General features: G+C 39.8%; 1 protein-coding gene across 4 annotated transcripts in view; it reads left to right on the top strand.

Moving 5' to 3' along the window:
* Positions 1-13,240, top strand: part of TNRC6C (trinucleotide repeat containing adaptor 6C) — a 108,223-nt gene that overhangs the window by 46,203 nt on the left and 48,780 nt on the right. For all 4 annotated transcript variants that reach the window (XM_086623881.1, XM_086623882.1, XM_086623879.1 and 1 more), the window contains exon 4: positions 4,822-5,148. In XM_086623881.1, coding sequence (XP_086480007.1) covers positions 4,822-5,148 — 327 coding nt within the window. The remainder of the gene's footprint in view (positions 1-4,821; positions 5,149-13,240) is intronic.

Below are 13,240 nucleotides of genomic sequence, written 5' to 3'. Positions count from 1 at the left end.
AAAACCACTTTGCTGTGTTGATTAGACAAAAACCAGTAATATGAATATGCAGAAATATTTTTATGCTGAAGTACAGTCTGATATTTTTATTTTTCTTTGTTCTTTTCTCTCATCTACGGTTCACAAATGTAGAGGGAAACGTTGTTTCTAACACTGAAATTGGGTTTCTCTGGCCACACCTTTGCGATGAAACAGCTTTGTTGATTTACATTAAAGCCAAAAGCGTTGTGTATTCTATGACTTACATTAGTGATGGTTTGATATATATATATTGTGTGTGTGCACCTATTTTAAAGTATCAGATGCGATTTATACAGATACCGTACGGATAATGTAATGCCTTTTAAAAAAGCAGCCTGCCTTGCTCTCTGAAATATGTTTCCAATTAATTAATATTCCTTAAGAAAATCTCAGGGCCAGACAAATACCGACTGCTCCGTCATTGTGCCAGTCAGTGGTTTTAATTCTATTGTACACTTTTTTAATTCCATGGAAAAATCATTTCTTAGTTTAAAAAATAAGCAAATCAGAGAAAGCTCTTGTTTCTCACTTTGCCGTGCGGTTTTCCTTTCCAACCTTTTTTCCCAGCTCATCAGGACCCTGGAGTACTTCAGCGTTCGATGGGCAGAGCTGAGCTGGCTTGGTGAGAGACGTTGAGTGCCAATGAGGGGAGCAGCCCGTCCCCTTTTCCTGGCTGAACTGGTTTAGTGTTTGTGGTAGATCAGACTAGGTCTGGCGTGCTCTTTGAGCCTTGTGGCTGTGGTCAAATCACATACGGCTTCATCCTTCGCAAAGTGCTGAGTGCTTCACATTTCAATGTTGTACATGCTTGTATCTCTGTAGTAACAATAGCCGTAGTAGTAAGTAAATGCTTACATCTCTGTAATAGTAGTGGCAGGAATAATAATAGTAGTAGTAGTACTAACAATAATAATACGCCAAGATCTCGTAATTTTCCCACTTCCGCTCTCCATCTCCCAAATGAAATGGAAATACACACTTTGTTCAAAAAAAAAAACAAAAACAAAACAACAATGATACTGTTTTAATTATCCTTTCAATTTGTCCAAGCAAGGAAAACTAAGCAGGAGTTGGTTTTTCAAACAATTTCAGCTTTGGACAACAGGCACTTAGATGTGCACCGGAGGTGGTGCAGCCTTCCCAGGCCCAGGATGACGGGTGGTGAGAGCCTGAGCCTGTGTTTCCCGTGCAGCAGGTTTGGTACCTGGCGGGCGGGTGGTGGTGGTGACCTGCCAAAGCTCTGCCTGCCCCGTGGCAGGCTGTCCAGAGAGCTGGAGGGACTCCTGCTTAATTCATAGGTTATACTACATTTTTTTTTAAAGGCCAGGTGGAATGGTAAAGTCAACAGGACTTAAAAAACGATCTGTTAGCTTTAAGTCATGTTTTGTATCATGTGGATGACATTTATTTATATTGTGGAAACAAAATAGTTTTCACATACATGTTGATTATGCAAATTTGATATTTGAAATTAATTATTCTGCATTTTGTGACATTTTTCATCTACTTTTTTAATTGCCAGAGTTAGGATAAACTGTTCATTTCCAAAGCTGGTGGTGTATTTTGAAAAGGCAAAGGAGGTTTTATTCTCTGCTCTTCAGATATTACTGGTACTTTTTATTTTTTTCATATTAAAATTTCCTTTTTTGTTATAGAAATAAGCATAGGTAAAATTGTTTAGACTTCCAAAATAAAAGTCTTGGAGAAGCAAAGTACTGATGGTTGCTGTCAAACTTGACATATTTTTGCTTGTCCAAGTCTCTGCTTGCTCTGAAACCACCTTCGACACTACCTTGATGCCTGTTCACTGCTGCTGCTGAGTCAATCAGCTTTTTGGGTGTGTAAAAGCCTGGAGAGAGGCTCAGTGCTGGTTTTGTAGTGTATGTATAATAACATGAGATGCAATTTTGGACTCATTGGACATGCTTGTGATGAGCTGGAGGAATACTCGTTTCTGTCCTTCTAGGAAGCACAAAAGGTTTCTTCCGGGAGGCCAAGTGGCTCTGGTAGATGCTGCCAAGTGAGTTGAACAAATTTCCCACCACGCACTGCCATCCCTGGCTGGCCCCATGCCGCTCCGCTCCCGGTACCCCTGCCCTGACTCCCTCATGGCTCTTCCCAAAGACACCCAGCACCGCTGACCTCTCCGTGCCAAGCGGTGCAGGCAAATTCTGCCACAGACCAGAGTGGGTCTGGCCCGCTTATTTCAGGCAAAGTTATTATGGGACATGTCACATGTATGCCTGGAGTGCAAATGCAGGAGACCAGGGTGTCCTGAAATGCTTGTTACAAAGCTTTAGGTAAAGACCACCAGAAAACAAAAGCTTTGTGTGAGCGCTGAATAAGCTGGTGGATCAGGTCTTTTAACTTGGTTTTTGGTTTTTTTTTTTTGGACATCTTTAGAAGCCTGAAAATGTATGCCTTCATGGCTACAGACAGCGTGATTTGATGTTAATATTAACAGTCTCGCATCCAAAATGGAAAAACTGCTGAACTGCAAAGGCAGTGGGTGCTCCAGATGGGTGCAGCAGCTTACTGTGCAGTTTAAATGAGCATTCTGTTTGGTTCTAAATTGTCACTTCTCCTCCCTCTTCTCCTCTCTCCTGTTTTAAACCATATAGAAGATTTGTTACAGTAAGGAATAAAAGGTTCAAACACTGTGAGAGGCAATGCGTTTTGCCTAAGTAGAGAATAACCAGAATTTATCCTTATTTTTAAAACTTAATGCTATTTTAATGCCAGTAGTGTTTATAGGACATGGTATTTTGTCCTGGTAGCAAAGAAGAGGCTAAAACTATGGAAAAGGAATAGTTCAGACACTGCTTACTATGTTTAAAGGTTTTAGACTTGAAAGATTCAAGAAAAGCTTGTGTTACTCTTGTGCAGAAATACAGATGTACAGATAACCATATAAAATTTTTTCTGGAAGGTAAACTTCAGTCACAAATTTATGTCGTCAGCCTATCCTGTACACTGGTCAATACATGTATTAAATCGAAGGGAAGATCAGATATGTTGAGGTGTTCTTTCTGTCCTAGCGTGAACTGGTTGACTGGTTTGGTACCTGTAGTGGATGTGCTCTGCGCATACTGGGGGATCAGCATCTTTCTGTGAAAGACAAAACCTTTTTATCATTGAAAGTAGCGCTGATGTTGATTAAGTGTTGATTAAAATAATGTTCATGCTTTACACATCAGAATCCATTTTGCAGCTGAACTTAGTGCAGCTGAGAAAATGATCCTTCAGTCACTTGTGATACGTGGAAAAAGAACGGGGTAGGCTCGTTTGTCCTCGTGCTCGTTAATTGTGTTCTTGCAAACGTGGAGCTTTGATATAAAACTGAAACGTGGTTTGCTGCTTTCAGTCACTACCTTCCGTGTCAGTTTAGAAATGAGAGGTGCTCTGCAGAGAAACGTTTTTGTGTAACTTTGCAAAGAGCAGCAATGGTTCTCGTGCTCCTCAGTGGGATATGAAAACCTTGGGGTTTTGTGGCACACTGGATTAAAAAAATAGCCCCCGCCCCCGACTTGTTATGGCAAAAGAGTTGTGTAAGTCATCCACTCTTTCCAATGAAAGAAACTAGGTATGATCAGAGTTTTAATAATAATTTTGAAAATGTAAGCCCCATATTGAAGTCCTTAAAAATTATCTATTGAATATATTGCCTACAAGCATAGTTGTTATTTTTTTTTAAATCCCAATACATAGAACGTGTTTACACATCATTGTAGGTACAAAGGATTTGCAGATGTGTCTACAGATTGGGTAAAGCGGGAGTAACACAAATTAATCTTTACTTGAAAACTTTTCTTAGGTCTTTTCATTATCTGGAAACTTTCCCCCCCCCTCTGATATACGCTTCTTTTCAATGGAATTAATTCTCTGAAATTCACATTTCACAGGATGCTACTTTCTGTGTCCTAATAACTCTTCCAGTTAAAAAAAAAAAATAATCTCTGTGCCGCTATTTTTTATTTAAGAATTATTTTTTTCTGCACATTATTTGAGCATAACAACAATTATTTCTAGCCATCCTTTTATTTATTGTGCTTTTATTTAGGGTAAATGTTCTTAGACATCTTGTTTTGACAACAATTCAAGATGTCTTAGAAACACTAGAAGTGGAAACATCTAAGAAGTTTTCTCACTTGCTCTGTTGTAGAGTTAATAGGAAATCAGTGTTTTTCTTCTTAGTCTTGTACTTTCCTAAATCGTATTTGGTGTAAGCACCCAGACACATCCATGGACATAGCCGTTTGTGTAGGTGGGAGCCATGTGGGTATTGCTGTGAACTTGGTTGTGCAGGTACAAATTGTTCAGTCTTCAGCCTGTGTGCTCTCTGCTCTCCTCGTGCAGTGGGTGCCAGATGTTTACAGTAGCCAACTTCTCTGTTGTGTGCCTTCTGATGCAGCCTGGGAAGCGAGAGGAGTGTGAGATAAGGGTTGTACAGTTGAAAACAGATGCGTGGACTCTTACAGAGAGTTGATGCTGAAGCCTTTATCAGCTGTATCCTGGTACGTAAATTTTACAGCTGTACAAAATCAGGTTTTTTAGATGTAGGTTTCAAAATTGTTATATAAAATGTTTCAGGAGGCTATGTACATAGCAAACTAGCCCTCAGTTCTGGTCATAATGCTTTTTTATTTAGAATATGTTTTATGATCCATGTTTTGCCAGCTGTTGTTTGGGACACTGAAAACCAGTATCTATTTGCCCAGTTACAGAAAAAAAAAAAACCCACAACCCACAGCTTTTCTGATATTAAAGCAACTTTTTTGTTTGTTTTGTTTTTTAATGTAGTGCCAGAACCTATTAAGACCAGTTTAAGCCAGCCCCAACCTGCCGGTACCGGTACCAGTACTTCCACCAGCACTATCACCAACAGCAGCAATGGCAAGCGTGCGGCTGCTAATGGGCAGCAGCCTGCTGCGTCCCGTTACCTGCCCCGGGAGGTGCCTCCACGCTTCCGCCAGCAAGAACAGAAGCAGCTCCTAAAGCGGGGTCAGCCACTGCCTACTGGGACTCTGACCGGCACCAGCCCAGCGCAAGGTACTGGACCAGCAGGGGCGAGTCCTCCTCCGCAGCAAGGAGCAGGTGGACAGCATCATCCCAGTAAGACCCAAACAGGTAAGAATCGAAACCCAGTGGGATATCGACTTGTTCTTCATGTAGTTACGCCCTCCGCTGTCAGCACGGGTGTTGCAAAAACTTAAGGAATGTTAAGAACTGTCTTAAAATATCAGGATTTAAAGTGAAGTTTATGCTGTTGCTCTTTTTCTTACTGGATACCTTACATCGTTTCTAGGATCCAGTTCTAAAAGGTTTTCTTATTTGTTTAGATGCTCAGACCTGTGGAGTCTTTTTCCAGTTTTTTTCTGTTTATTTGACAGTTGGGATGGATATAATCTTCAGGACATTCAGATATTTCTTTAGTGATTATTCTTACAGAAGCATTGTTAATTTGGGTATTTCCAAGTTCTTGACTATCATTTTGGAAAATTTAATGTTCTTTAAAGACAGCTTTGCATATAACTGTACGTAAATAAAAAATAGGAACTTTGCCTACGTTGTATTGTGACACTTTTTATACCTTTACTTTCTTACGCTCTCAATTGTTATTTTCACATTAGGAAAACAGTATTTTGGGAAAAGTAGGTTGATGTCTTAGGCCTTTCTACCACTTCATTCCATCCTTTGCACATAGACACACTGACTTTCTTTTGCTATTGGAAATAGCATGTTGAGGAGTGAGTCTCTTAGCTACCTTTTCTCCCCTGAAGCCACTAATGAGAAAATTAAGAAGCAGCTCTCTTGTTTGCCCTTGTGTGTTTGAGATCATGTAACTTTTGCAGTGGAGATGAGCTTATTCAGTAATTGGTATAAATCACCTTTTTCGTCACTGCTGTATATGCGTGTATCACGTTAGGCGAAGCAGGGAGTGTTCTAAGGTACAATTTTCTATGGCTTAGAAAAGTCACAAAGGGGGATTTTGAGATCTCGTGTATTAGTCATTTCCGTATGATAGAATCATGGAATCATAGAATGGGTTGGGTTGGAAGGGACCTCAAAGACCATCCAGTTCCAACCCCCCTGCCATGGGCAGGGACACCTTCCACTACACCAGGTTGCCCAAAGCCTCATCCCACCTGGCCTTGAACACTTCCAGGGATGGGGCAGCCACAACTTCTCTGGGCAACCAGTTCCAGTGCCTCACCACCCTCAGAGGGAAGAACTTCTTCCTTATGATCTCAAGTGTTGCTCATTATGGCGCATTAATGCTGTCAGACATCACAAAATTTGGATCTGAACTGTGTGCAGATTTTCCCTTTGGACATTAGTGAATCTTTAACTGTTTTTGCTGTACTTGCTGCTGAGATACTGAGCTGCAGCAGAGAAAATTATCTGGTGTTGTTCTTAGAAGTTCTAGTTAAATAAGAAAATAATCTCTCTCAGAAATTATAACTTTTATGGTTATCAAAATGACTTTGAAAATATTATTCAGCTACTCCCCAGAAATGCAAATCTGAAAAAGTAAAATAAAATAATTGTTTATTTACTTAAATGTTGGTTTTTAGGGAAGAGAAGAGGTTATACTTCTGTATTCTTGAGTGTTTGGCTTCAGTGAGATGGAAAGTAAGGAGTTCCCTCCAGTTAGAGCAGCATTCCCACCTTCTTTGCAAATCCCAGTTCAGCACGGATGGTGGCTGACATTTATGGCTTCTTTTTGGTTTGAAGATGTTTGTTAACTCTCAGGCTAATGATCTGTGTTCAATAAATAAATAAATAAATAAATGTATTTAGGTGTTTATTATTTTATTTTCAGAAATCTAGTAATTATTTATATGGTTGAGACAGATTGACCAACTCGAGCAGCTCAGGCTGGCTGAGGGTCAGTATTAGACTTCTTCCAAGCATCATTATAGACATATCTGAAACATCTTTGTTTGATCTTTAAGAAACATAGTGTAAATCATGAAACAAAGTCCACCGTAAATCATAACATAATCCATAAAAGAACTTAGCTTGTAAGAGTACACTACTAGCTGTCTGACTTTGATCTTGCCAGATGCATTCGTGCCTTGAGGTTTTAGACTTCTTTTTCTGATTCCTGTTTTAACTTGCTGTATAAAATAAGCACTTGTTTCTGTAGTTTGTCAGCCTGGCAGCTATCAGCAGATGTTTTACACCGTTGAAATAGTTTACTTTCTTAACTGTTTCGCCACTTTTCTGTCACTGTTGGAAGAATTCAGAATGCAGTAAAAGCTAGTACAAGTGAGAGGAAGAGGAATGCAGCAGCTTTTCAGCTTCATATTATATTCCATATTGCACAAAACAAGTTAATCTGTATCACATTCTTAGCGAAAGTATTACTTGAAAGCAATTAGTGCACAGACTCAAGATTATCAGGTTGTTGTTTACGATGTAAAGTTAAAACAAAAGCTTTCAAAGGCACCAGAAAATCTGTGCACAGTTCTTGGAGCAGGGAGGAGAGTCTTAGGCAAGCTAAATGCTTGGCTGCTGCTTTGTCTGCTGGCAGCAAGAGGTTGTGTTTTGAGACTGAAATGGTTGCCTCTTCCTCAACTTGCTGAATACTCCTTTAGATCTCTTTCCAGCAGGTGGAGCATCAGTTCATTTACTAACTACAAACAGCTATGGGGGGTGGAATCTGTCTAGCTCAGTTTATAATGATGGCAGCTGTATGCCTGGCTGCTTTGTGAGGCCGAGAGAGGAGTATGGCATATCTCACTCCTGAGACCTCTGTAGCCATGAGTACTTATATTGACAGTCTTATTCAGGCTCTCATACTGGCTTTGTCTTTACCTTGATGAGCATAAAGACCAACGCAGTGAGAAGAGTATCCAGGGAAGGCCAAAACCTTTCCATCATAGCTGTTAGGAACTGAGTAACTATTAGCTTTAGAAAACATTTTGAGATTCTGTATCTTGAAAAGCTCCAGCACTTAAGTTAGGAATTTTCCATGATTTTTTATTTGAACTGGGTCATATTTCTGTGAATATGAAAATAAAGAACTTTAAACATAAGAATTCCGACTGAGCAATACATTGTCTGAAGGAAACTTCTCGCCTTCCTCTTATCATGAGTGGGAACTGTATTCCTTTAAATGTCTATCTCTGGTTCCCTGGATATTTCATTTACTTAAGAGTCTTTGTAAGTGAAAGTTCTCTGAGAAAGTGAAGGGAAGGAACAAAATAATCAAAGTTGTCCGGAAGGATCGGTGTAGGTACCTGATGGACATATAAACTGGAATTTTGTCGGTCTGAACGGCACATGCATTGTAGAGGAGTGATCACTTCATGAACATTAATAGACATCTTCAAAGTCTAGAGGCAGTCAATAATGCATCAGTGCTCAGGGCTTCCTCCCGCTCCGGTAACCTCACTGCCTAACCAGAGCTTGTTAGACCTGTGCTGGATTCTGCCCAAGCAGGTCTCCATAGGAGGCTTCTTTGTGCTTGTGATGAACAATAGTAACTTCCTTTGATGGATGACCTGCTACTAATCAAAGAGCCGGGATCGTGCTAAGCTAGCGTCTTGGATCCAGAGGATGCTTAATGTAAATTCATGTCTGTAGCTTTTCTTTTTGTAGGGTCATATTCCCTCATAGTTAACTCGAAATTATGCAACCACATTCCTTCCCGGCCCTATTTATAACTACTTGGATACAAGGAAGGCTGTTAGAGAGGCATTGCCAGGCTCTTCACTGGAAAAATCGCGCTATATTATCTCTTTATTCTCTTATCAGAAGTGTCTGTTATCTACTGCCTTGGCCTATCCAAAACACTTATCAGAACTCTTAACTGCAATGTCATTAATTAAAAAGGATGTTCTGCCAATGTAAGGCAAGTGGGAATTAATGACCACCAATATATTCTTTGTCAGGTTTATCATTTGGAAAGATCAGTGAAGTGGATGAGAGCAGTGATTTTTTGTTTCTCTTTTAAGGTAATCTATAAAACATTAACTAGATAAACCGTTAAGAGAAGAAATTAAAACAGTTCAAATTGCACAGAATATTTTAGAAATCTTGTCCCCTGAAAACAGTCTCTTATGTATTGTTAACTATTATGAAACTATTTTCTGTAGTACTTTAGAGCATTTGTTGTAGAATAGTTATTTGTCTGGAATTTTTTATCTTGAGCCTCAAAGCTTGCTCTTGACATGCCCCGTCTGTAATCATTTTCAGGACTGCACTGAAGGAAAGGTGTATCTGTAATTTATGAGCAGTGTTCTAATATCTAGTCTAGTTTGTTATTTTGACTTAAAGATGGAGCTTTTTATCCCTTCCCTCCCCACTGTGTCAACTGACTCCAGTAAGTGCGGTGAATAGTTAACTTCCCTCAGTAAGGTGTGAGGCATTAATGGAATGGTCCTTTTGCCATGTGATCTAAAAGCATTAAGGTAATTTCTGGAAACTACCATGGGAGATTAAAAATAACAAGTAATATATTCTTCTTTGTTTCTTTACAAATTAAGAAGTTTGTATAGGAATCTCCAGGCAACCACTGTGTGTTTGATGATTATAAGAAAAAAGATCAAAGGAAGTAATCAGTTTTTTTCTTGAAGATGCTTTTCACTTTTCTGCAATTCAGCAATGTGAAACCAACATCCAGCAACTCAAAAGAAATACACCGTGTCCTGCAGGAGTCATGATGGAACTTCTGCGCTTCATTTGTATTGGCGAGTAGAAGGTTTTGTGGAACAAATCTGTAACATATGTTTCTGAAGTCTAAAAAGAAATGAAAGCAAGTAGTTCATGCAGTAGTAAAAATGAGAGAAGACACAAGCGTTGTGGAAACCGAAGAGTTACACTTCTAATTTGTTCTATCTGTTGTTTTCTGGGAAGTGAGAATTTGACAGCAGTTACAGAGATTTATTTTCCTACTGCAGGCTGATGCCAGATTCTGTGCTGAACCTTCCTCTTCTATGTAGCTGGTAGTTTTATTTCATGTTTCAGGATTTCTTTAGCTGCAATTTGCACATTCATGCTTGTGGCATGGTATGTGCATGTTGAAGGAAGTGTTGTGGGCAGCTGGAAGTTGCTGCGTGCTGTTGTGTGGCAGGTTAACTCTTCTTATAAAGCTATTTGTATTAACTTTTGTTTTGATCAGGTTTTTTAGGAAACAAGATTAAAAAAAATTGCTTGCTCTTGAAATCATGCCCGACAATACACATTTCAAACATCCAGTCCTTTATCTGTGGATAACTTGAGCATTCCTTCTAATAGGGTGATTTTATACAGTTGTAAAGTCAAATTTGGAGCAGAGTTTTAGGGAGAGATAATATCTCTTCTAAAACTAGTCAATATAGTTGGAAAACATAAGCTTTGACATACAGTTGTTTCATCAGATCTAGCAAAGCAGTGGTGACCTTCAAGACAAATGCGTGTTTGAATAATTGCCCAGTTTGGCTTATTATGCTTTTTGTTGACTGTAGGTAAAGCATATATATTGCAAAAGTAGTTCTGAGGCATATCAATAAAGTCTCGTTTCAAAAATTGGAAATAAGATTTAGCTTGATTTCCTGGAGGCATGTCACACCGGCTGATTTTTAATGAATAAAGCACATGTGAAAACTGCCTTTATGGAAATAATTTGCTGAACTTGATCTCTTTGGGCCCATATTCTGTAATTCCACTAGCAGAGTATGTTTGTCGGCAAAACATTACTGTGTTTTTGGTTTTAGTTAGTTACAGAGCTAAACCAAAAAACTTTGAAATTGATTTATTCTGGATCTTCTGTAAACATCATATGTAATAGTTAAAACACTAAGCATTGTAAAATAGAAATCAGGGATTAGATAGTATATTTATTCATCTGTACATTTTCCATATATAATTTCACACTTTCTGTAGCCAATACACTTTTTTGTTGAAGTGTACTACATAATACCTGGAAGATGTGGGTGGTTGTATCACGATCATTGATCTTGCATGAAGGAACTAGCATAGTAATGTTTCTTGGTAAACACAAGAATTGTCTGTTTCTACTACTTCAGTGGAAGGTGACTGTATATAGCAAACACATAATGCTTATCTGCAATAAAACTCCCAGCAGCTTTTGACTTTTACATCTCTTGACGAGGTGTTGGCCATAACTTGCAGAGCAGTTCGCTGTACAGCTCATCACTACACACAAGGTTTCTGCAATGTGGCTATGTAAAAGTTTTCCTACTAGTGGGATCACATTTGATGTTATGCCATTTATTAAAAAAAATCATGGAAATTACCAGCATTTGTTTTGATTACATCTTTTGCCAATAGTCTCATCAAATTAGCATTTTAAAGGGATGTTGAGGACCACCAGAGGTTGCATAAGTGATGACTCCCTCCCTCCCTCCCTCCCTCCCTCCCTTTTCCTCCCTCCCTTTTCCTCCCTCCCTTTTCCTCCCTCCCTTTCCTCCCTCCCTTTTCCTACTTCCCTTTTCCTCCTCCCTTTTCTTCCTCCCTTTTCCTCCTCCCTTTTCCTCCTCCCTTTTCCTCCTCCCTTTTCCTTCGCCCGTTTCCTTCCTTCCTTTTCTTCCTTCTTTCCGTTCCGTCTTTTCCTTCCTTCCTTTTCCTTCCTGCCTTTTCTTCCTTCCTTTTCCTTCCTTCCTTTCCTTCCTTCCTTCCTTCCTACCTATCCTTCCTTTTCCTTCCTTCCTTTTCCTTCCTGTCCTTTCCTTCTTCCTTGCCTGCCTTCTTTTCCTTCCTTCCTTTTCCTTCCTTCCTTTTTCCTTCCTTCCTTTTCCTTCCTTCCTTTCCTTCCTTCCTTTTCCTCCTTCCTTTTCCTTCCTTCCTTTTCCTTCCTTCCTTTTCCTTCCTTCCTTTTCCTTCCTCCCTTTTCCTCCCTCCCTTTTCCTCCCTCCCTTTTCCTTCCTCCCTTTTCCTTCTTCCCTCCCTTTTCCTTCCTTCCCTCCCTTTTCCTTCCTTCCCTCCCTTTTCCTTTTCCTTCCTTCCTTTTCCTTCCTTCCTTTTCCTTCCTTCCTTTTCCTTCCTTCCTTTTCCTTCCTTCCTTTTCCTTCCTTCCTTTTCCTTCCTTCCTTTTCCTTCCTTCCTTTTCCTTCCTTCCTTTTCCTTCCTCCCTTTTCCTTCCTCCCTTTTCCTTCTTCCTTCCTTTTCCTTCCTTCCTTTTCCTTCCTCCCTTTTCCTTCTTCCCTTTTCCTTCCTTCCTTTTCCTTCCTTCCTTTTCCTTCCTTCCTTTTCCTTCCTTCCTTCCTTCTCCTTCCTTCCTTCCTTCCTTCCTTCCTTCCTTCCTTCCTTCCTTCCTTCCTTCCTTCCTTCCTTCCTTCCTTCCTTCCTTCCTTCCTTCCTTCCTTCCTTCCTTCCTTCCTTCCTTCCTTCCTTCCTTCCTTCCTTCCTTCCTTCCTTCCTTTTCCTTCCTTCCTTTTCCTTCCTTCCTTTTCCTTCCTTCCTTTTCCTTCCTTCCTTCCTTTTCCTTCCTTCCTTATAGTGCTCGTTGTCTGGTACATGTCCCTGGCAATCGGGCAGTGTCACCAAAGGTCACTAGAGACAGGTACACCTTTAGACAAAAGGAAGTTTAAAAAAAACCACATAGGACAAGGATGAAAATGTAGCAGTTAACATAGAGATGGCATCAGGCAGTAGGTACTGTCTGGATGTACTCCTGAGTGATGGGCAATTTCTGAAATGCAGTAATGGGAAAGTCTGTGAGAAGTGAGTCTCAGCAAGTAAAGGGTTTTGTCTCCCATGTAAATTTCCAAAAATTCCATATAGTGCTTTGGCTATAGATAGAAAAGTAGCAACTACTGTGTAGCACAAATACTGGCATTATGAATGAAAAACGATGGTAAAAACTCATCACTAAACTAATCTTTGGAATAAATTTTTCTGTATTGTGTATGTTATCTGACATCAGGCAGCAAAGCGTGAAAAGTAAATCTACTGCTTCAAATCTATTTGACAGCGATTAGAATTTTTCACCAGGAGAAGAAAGAATAGAAATCTGTAAAAAGGATGAATAACGGAGATACCTTTATAGTTTTGCTGTCCTCACTTTCAAGGAGTGGGGCTGTGCAAAAGCATGATGTCTGACAGGCCACTGCTTTTGCTCTGGAATCAGTAGACCTGCATCCTACTTCACTGTAGATGGATGTGCTTTAGTGATAGCCTGATACATGAGCTGCCCAGGAGTTTTGGGGAGAAAAAAGGTCAGGAGACAAAGAGTCTGGCACGTTGTTAAAATGTGCAGATGGCAGTTTTC

This window comes from Tauraco erythrolophus, chromosome 20, assembly GCF_009769465.1.
Source record: "Tauraco erythrolophus isolate bTauEry1 chromosome 20, bTauEry1.pri, whole genome shotgun sequence".
Taxonomy (NCBI): domain Eukaryota; kingdom Metazoa; phylum Chordata; class Aves; order Musophagiformes; family Musophagidae; genus Tauraco; species Tauraco erythrolophus.
This window is presented reverse-complemented; position numbering and strand designations above follow the sequence as displayed.